We start from the raw sequence: 7,346 nt of genomic DNA, 5'->3' as shown, positions 1-7,346 counted from the left end.
GGGGGCCCCCTGCCACGGCGGGGGGAGAGGTCTCACCTGACAAAGCTTCGCAGCGGCTCGAAGGCCCGCAGGACCGGGTTCTCACGGTAGGTGAAGGTGACGCCAGGGCTGGGCACTTCGGAGCCCCCATAGTAAATCTTTAGGGGCAGCTCTCCCGGAACTGCCTGGGGGCCGGTGACACACTGAAGCTGTGCCCCAAACTGCATCCTGGGGGTGGGGATTGCCAGTCAATGTCAACCCCACCCTGGGACCACCCGCAGCCCCGGGCCAGTGGGTCAGTGGGTCTGGTTGGTTCCACTGCCCCCCTCCAGGATAGACACAGGGTCACGGCCAGAGGGCCCTCACCCTGTCCCCAGGACCAGGGCAGACCAGGATTTGGTGGCCTGTGGGTGACACCCACACTTTACAAGGGATGTCACTGAGGGTCACCCGCATGTCTTCCTCAGAGCCTGTGTCCAGGTGGGTGCCATTGATGGTCAACGTGGTGCCGCCCGCCTGTGGCCCCTGCTTTGGCTCCACACTGAGGGGCTGGGGCTGCTGGAAGAGAAGCAGGGGCGTTTGACTCAGGGCTGGGGCGGCAGGGCTGCGGCCCTCCCTCCCGGGCCTCGACTGGGCCATGACCGTCGTCAGAAAGAGGCAGGGGCACAGCCTCGCCTCACCCCGAGTCAGCGCACGGCCCCCCAGATCCCACCCACACTTGTCCTGACCTGCAAGAGCCACCTGCCGGGTGCTTACCTGGTAGGTGAATTGGACGTGCGGAGGCGAGTGGCCGAGCTTCCCGCTGACGTCCACCTCGACGCCCCCCGTGAAGGGCGCCTCTGCAGCCTCGATGGTGCACACGATCCTGCGTGGGTGGCAAGCAGGTGGGCACACTGTGGGTGGCAAGCCCTGGGCACCCACGCGTACCTGGGCCGTGTCCTTTCTCTCCATCCCCCCAGTCCCCCGGCCCCCCAGCGTAGGGCCTGGCCCAGCTCGGAGGGCCCAGGCTGCCCACTCACCGGGTGGACACAGAGTAGCGTTCTGGCTCAAAGGCACAGTTCCGGCCAGCCACGGTGACCCCCTTCACGTCGTCTGCTCTGACCCCCAGATTTGACCCAAGGATGGTGACGCGAATGCCTCCGCCGAGCGGACCAGTCTCAGGCTGGATCTGAAATTGGCAGAGCCCGGCTGACCTGGTGGCTTGGGAAGGCCAGGCTGCGCAGCTGGTCCCGGGCCGGGCTGGAGTCCCTCCTGTCAGGGAGGTGGGGGATAAGGGGGCTTACCCTGGTGATGACGGGCGGTGGGCACTCGGAGGTGGCGTTACCACACAGGGCCGCGTACACACACCTGCTCTGCCCGCTGCACCACACGCACTTGTAGGCAGGGTCAGCGGCCAGGCACAGGCTGCAGTCGCTGCGGCCGAAGGAGCAGTTGTAGAGGGTCACTGCGGAGGGAGAAGCTGGCCGTCGGCAGGGCCGCCCTGCTCCCCTTGCCCGCCCACCGGCCCAGCTGCCCACCCCACCCACCTTGGAGCCGGCTGTCAATATTCTTGCCGTAGGACTTGACATACAGATGCAGGGGCAGCGTCTCGTTGGCATCGTGGGAGAGCTGGGGGCACACAGGGACACGCTGCACCCCCGCCTCCCACCCAAGCCCCCGAGGGTGACCACTGTGTGTCCCCTCACAGCGGACGGGCAGCAAGGGGAGGCCTCCAGGTGGCTAGAAGCTGGAGGCTCGGAGACGGAGGATGACTTGGATTCCAGGGAGACAGGAGGCCCAGGGATGCTCTGAGGCCACACCTGCCTGCCGGCCCTGCTTCCCCAGAAGGGCAGCTGGTGAGCCTGCCCCCGCCCCACCCCTCAAGCCCCGGAGGTAACTGGGCAGCCCCCGCAGGGCCAGCCCTCGGGGTCCACCAGCCTGGCCCGCCCACCCCGGGAGGCGTACCTTTGGGGTCCGAAAGGAGAAGTTTCCTTGCTCCTGTGTGCTGACTGGCTCCTCAAACTTGAGCAGGTCACTGCCCACGCGCAGGGAGGAGCCCTGCCAGACAGGCCAGTCAGGATACCCGAGGCGGGCCAGCCCGTCCCACATGCCGGCCCTGGGCCCCGGGGCCTGCCGTGCCCCACACAGCTCCCGGGCCAGCTTGGGCACCCCCATCCCGACTGACACCCGGCCGCTCACAGACAGGCCCCGCCACAGTCAACACCCAGACTCACCGTCCTGCTCCCTCCTGAGTGGCACTCGGCTGCCCAGCCCCTGCACGCCCTAAACCCTCGAGGCCCATCCAGATGTCCCCACGTCCACCCTGACCCCTCTGCCTCCTTCACGTGCTGGGCCCTGAGCCGCAGAAGGCTGGATGGGCCCCGGCGCTCAGCTTCTGGTCTGCAGGAGGACGGCTCTGAACAAGCCTATGCCTCTCCACCAGCCATCACGGCCCCTGCTGGGACCCCCCAGGCCTGACCTCACCGGTTAGCCAGGGCCCCACAGGCCCCCCGCACCTTCACCGTGTCCAGGTTCTTGCCCTGGAAGGTCACAGCCGTCTCGTGGTTCATGGGAATGACCAGCGGGCTGGGGTTCAGGAACTGGGGGCAGTCGTCCTCCTGGGGGGGCAGGGCTGGTCAGGTGCTGCCTGGCCTCGGCCGAGCAGCCTGGCCCCCACGTGCCCTCACGGCCCCTCACCATGCGGGCACGGACGATGCCGTCCTCAGGGTTGGGCGAGGCCTCCCGACACTCGTGGTAGCGCAGGTCCCACTGGCAGGTCCAGCGGTTGCTGGCGCAGGAGATGCACCTGGAGGAGAGGGTGGTGAGAAGCGCGGGGCCCGCGGGGGGCCGTGAGCGGCGGGCAGGGGCACTCACGGCAGCCTCTCCTCCAGGCTCGTGGCCGCTCGGCAGTCGTAGAAGGGGTACAGGTGGGAGGTCAGGAAGACGTCGCCGCGTTTGAAGAGAAGCCGGATGGTCACAGCCACGTGATCTGTGGACAGCAGATGGGGCCCGCGTCAGGCGGGGCCGCAGGGCGCAGCGGGAGGCGGGCTCGGGCCGGGGGGGGGAGCAGGAAGCCGGAACTGGGCCCCCCGGCCCCAACTCCCCCTTCCATCCGAGCTCCCCACAGCGACCCAGCAGAGAACGGGAGGCCACGTGTGGAGACCCTGGTCTGAGTGGGGCCCCCGCAGGGCTCAGCAGGACCCGCGGCCGCTATCAGATCGCGGCTCGTGTGTCGCTCCCCAGGGCTCTGCGCTGCTGGGCCCTCGCTGTCCCTGCAGGCACCGAAGGCCGTGGTTCCTGGGCGTCTGGGGCAGAGCGCCTGCCAGGTCGCAGCCATGTCACCGCGGGCCCCCCACCTTCACCAGTGAGCCGTCCTCCGCTGGCCCCGAATGCTCAGGGGACAGGCTCGGGCGGGGCCTCACCCTGGCCAGGCGGCGTGCTGGGGATGCTGCTCGGGGAGTTGCAGACCACGGCGCCCCCTTGCATGCTCGCCACGTGCGGCGGTGATTCACCAAAGAGGCACAGCAGCTTGTCCTCCTCACTCAGGGCCGGGAGGGGACTGACGGTCAGGTGCACCTGCGGAAGGGCCACTCAGCTCACAGCAGGACTCCTCTGCCCAGCCTCAGGGTGCGGGCAACCTCCCGCCCCTGCCCTGAGCCCCGGTCCTCTGGCCGTTCTCCGGCCGCCCCCCTGTATGTGTACACCCGCCCCCTGGAGAACCCTCTAGAACCTGGCTCCATTTCATCTGAATGGGCCCCTCTGTGGTCACCTAAGCCTCTCCTGGGACAGGGCCTGGGTCTGCCCTGGATTCTCAGAAGCCCCTCGGATCAAGGGGGCCAGGGGACCCAACTAAGGATGGGGTCCCTGTCCCCAGGCTCAGCACCGCTGTCCAGGCCAGGAGCAAGATACTACGCGGGTCTCCTGCCGTCCCCACAGCCCCAGGCCAGCAGCGCCCCTGCCTCCACCCTCACCACACACCTCTCCCTGGGCCCGGCGGCTCATGTTCTGCGGCTGGGCCTCGGTGACGGCCACGCAGGCCTCACTGCGGCTCCACAGCCAGTGGCCACTCTCTTCAGCCCGCGGGCACTCGGCCCTCCTGGTGCATCTGCAGGGGCAGGGGGCACCCGTGAGCCCTCAGGGTGGGGCGGCACCCCTGGACCCAGGCTGGGCCGAGCCCCCCAGACCCCCGGATGCTCACCGTCCCTCGACGACGCACCAGCCGCAGTAGGGGTCCTGTGAGCTGCGGCACTGGGCGCAGGTGGAAAAGCTCTCACACTCCTGCACGGGGAGCCGGAACACCTGGGGGCACCGGGGCGGTGAGCGGGACTACGGCCGCCACAGGTGTCGGGCCAGCAGCCACAAAGGACCTCGCTCAGACGCCAGACTTTCCTGGGACCACCAGCTTGATGCCACCTTTACCGCTAAGCCTTAGAAGCCTCAACACAACTCGAGGCTGGGCGGTGAGGGCTCCAGGCAGCAGCTGCTGGCCGGGCTTTGTGGGACCCGGCCGGGAGGCTGGACCTGACCCAGGATCGGGTGGTGCAGGATCCCGGGGCCCATGTCCCCCACCGTCTGAGCTCACAGAAGCTGCCTGGGGCCCCGCGCCTCCCTGTCTGCACTTGGGGAAGGCCCACTGAGAGCACTGACCCTCTGGTCAGGAGGGGCCCAAGGCCAGGCCGGAGACACAGAACAGAGAGAAACGGTTTCAAAGATGGGACAGGTGCTCGAGAGACACTGTCAGGACCCAGGGAGATGAGAGTTGGCCCCCCTCCCAGCATGCTCTGCGTGTCTCTAGGGGCTGGACCACCAAGGCCCCTCCTCCCAGGCTCCACAGGCCAACCTTGTCCTGGGTCATGGCGTACAGACTGGCCAGGTCTGCGGCCAGCACCAGGTCCCTCTTGATTCTCTTGTTGATCTCCAGAAGGACAGAGCCATACTCTGCGGAGCTGCCATCTGGAGCGAGGTACACCTGTGGGCACGAGGGCAGGTGCACGGTGAGGGGAGGGAGCCTCGTGCACTGAGGACCCCTCCGGAAACCACCCTGCCCCGGCCCTGGGCCTCACCTTGAGGACCCGGCCGTCCGAGGTGCCCAGGAAGGCGATGGTGTGGCCATTCTCGGTCGTCACTGTCACAGCCGTCAGGTTCAGGCCTCCACGGTGCAGCACGGCTACGGCTGAGAGTCCGTCTCGGCTGCCCAGCGGGTAGGGCAGGTGCTCCGAGCCACACGGGAAACTCTCGCTGGCACCCTATGGACCATGGCGTCAACGGTGGGTGCAGACCCCCGCCCGAGGCCTCTCTCCACCACGGCTCCCAGCACTCGTGGCCCTGCACACGTCCCCCAGGACCGGCCGGCCCAGGCAGGCAGGGCCCCTACCCACGTGCTCACTGCTCCAAAACCCAACGCCCAGCGTGGCTGACACCTGGGAGAAGTGGCAGCCACATCTCACACTCACCTGTCCGCAGGGACACCACACACACACGCGCGCGTGCACACACACACACACACGGCCTTCACAAGCATGTGGGACGTGGACACAGCAAGCAGTGTCACGCGCGGACCCACACGCGCGTGGTCTAAGCCCGTGGGAGAACGTGCTGAGGCCACGTACCGACCCGTGGCCGCCACACTGGATCTCGCCGTGGAAGGGCTTGTAGAAGGTGTCCCGGGCCGCCTCCCGGGCACCCGTGTAGCAGGCGTCGCGGCTGGCCTCCATCTTGCTGTGGACCTCGTCCAGTGGGAACAGGCAGAGGCCCGCCCGTGGTCCCCCGCCAGCCCGGCCATCTGTGCTGAAGACAGCATAGAGCACCCCAGTGGTGCCTGGCCGGGCCACGGAGGCCGCCAGGCAGGTGCCGAAGGCGGGGACCCGGGTGTCGCCGGGGCCCAGGCAGCGCAGGTCCACCTCCAGGTAGGAGTAGTAGAACGGGTCGTACTTGCACATGCGCGCCAGCAGCGTGCGGTTCCGGGCCGGGTGCTTGTCCTGCTGGTTGAAGACGAAGAAGACGTAGGGGCCGTCCTCGAAGGCGGCCACGAACTGCTGTGTGTTTGTGGACAGGTAGCCGGCCTTGTAGGTGGCATGGTCCGTGTAGGCCTCGAAGGCCTCCCTGCCCTCGGTCCGGTCCAGCAGGCGCGTGCTCACGATGATGCCGTTGTCGTGGGGCCCGTTGCCCTTGCCCACAAAGAGCACGTGCTCACCGCTTGGGCCCGCAGTGCTCACCAGCCCCACGGTGGCCACGCTCTCGTCGTTGCTGGCCACGAAGGACTTCTCGCCACTGCCGTCCTCATAGAAGAGGAGCGTGGAGACGTTGCTCAGGGAGCGCAGGGCGCAAATGCCCTTGAAGAGGCTGCCGCACTCGATGAGGCGGTTGCGGGGGGCGTCGAGCAGCAGGAGCTGGTTGACGTTGTCAGTCTGCACGGCCTCGTGGCACTGGCTCGCCTCGATGGGCGGCGTGCACTTCTTATTGTCCAGGGCTGGGCCCGTGGCCGCCCGCTGCTCCAGCTGCAGGTCAGCACTCAGCTGGTAGAGCGCGTTCACTGCCCCCACGTACACCACGCCCGACCCCTCGTCCACCACCAGGTGGTTCAGCTCCGTTTCGCTGCGGAAGACCAGCTTGCGGGACCGCAGGCTCGCACTTGTGCCCGCCAGGCCCAGGAGGGTCAGGGTCCAGAGCTGCAGCGCCATTGGCCCCGGCACGCTGCGGGAAGGGAGGAGGGTCAGGGGAGCCCCAGCCTGGAGGACCCATCCCACCCACAGGAAGCCCCCGGTGCCTGACCCTGCCCAGCCCGCCCGAGCCCACGATCCCTTCCCTGCCTTCCCACCCATCTGGCCAGACACACCCACTCTCATCTCCAAGGAGATCATCTCCCGGCCCTCCTCAAGAAGGAGCACCTGTAACCCAGCCGCCGAGGGGCCAGGCCACCAGCACTGCAGCTCCAGGCCTGGGTGCGGCCACCCCCAGAGGACTGCGCCCTGGCCTCTGCCCCCAGGTTCCCAAAGCACCTTCAGGCCCACCTCCAAGGCAAAAGAGCACCTCCTCCAGAAAGTCTCCCAGACACTCACGCATGTGCCCATCCTCACACCCCATGACCCCAAGAGCTCCAGGTGGTCTGGGAGGCACCGCCCGCAGACCACACTCTCCAGAGCACAGACCCAAGCTGACCGACAGGCCCTGAACATGCAAACAGGTGGGCCACACACCTGTTCTATGCCTGACTCTCGGCATACACGGTGTAATCTGACAGGAAGCAGCAGAGCCGCTGGTGGGCCTGCCTCCCCACCCTCTCCCCAAGCCTTCCGGACCCTCCCTCCAACCCCCCTTCCCCTGATGAACCAGCAGGAGGACCCCAGCAATCCACCCGCCCTGCCTGTGCCCCGCCCAGGGCAGACCCT

At 67.8% G+C, this 7,346-nt stretch overlaps 1 protein-coding gene across 1 annotated transcript in view; it reads right to left on the bottom strand.

Moving 5' to 3' along the window:
- The window catches only part of PLXNB2 (plexin B2), a 13,623-nt gene extending 6,985 nt beyond the window's left edge, over window positions 1–6,638 (bottom strand). The window contains exons 1-16 of the mRNA XM_007453887.1: window positions 5,568–6,638; window positions 5,022–5,204; window positions 4,799–4,927; window positions 4,157–4,257; window positions 3,937–4,063; window positions 3,381–3,534; window positions 2,833–2,947; window positions 2,656–2,764; window positions 2,475–2,576; window positions 1,924–2,016; window positions 1,506–1,587; window positions 1,263–1,423; window positions 999–1,147; window positions 736–844; window positions 401–537; window positions 37–207 (exon numbers count right to left, since the gene is read on the bottom strand). Of these exons, the coding sequence (XP_007453949.1) occupies window positions 37–207; window positions 401–537; window positions 736–844; window positions 999–1,147; window positions 1,263–1,423; window positions 1,506–1,587; window positions 1,924–2,016; window positions 2,475–2,576; window positions 2,656–2,764; window positions 2,833–2,947; window positions 3,381–3,534; window positions 3,937–4,063; window positions 4,157–4,257; window positions 4,799–4,927; window positions 5,022–5,204; window positions 5,568–6,638 (2,993 nt within the window). The remainder of the gene's footprint in view (window positions 1–36; window positions 208–400; window positions 538–735; window positions 845–998; window positions 1,148–1,262; window positions 1,424–1,505; window positions 1,588–1,923; window positions 2,017–2,474; window positions 2,577–2,655; window positions 2,765–2,832; window positions 2,948–3,380; window positions 3,535–3,936; window positions 4,064–4,156; window positions 4,258–4,798; window positions 4,928–5,021; window positions 5,205–5,567) is intronic.
- Window positions 6,639–7,346: the final 708 nt, after the last annotated feature.

Source organism: Lipotes vexillifer, unplaced genomic scaffold (assembly GCF_000442215.2).
Source record: "Lipotes vexillifer unplaced genomic scaffold, Lipotes_vexillifer_v1.1 scaffold382, whole genome shotgun sequence".
NCBI lineage: Eukaryota > Metazoa > Chordata > Mammalia > Artiodactyla > Lipotidae > Lipotes > Lipotes vexillifer.
Note: the sequence above shows the minus strand (reverse complement) of the source record. Positions and strands in the feature narration are given on the sequence as shown.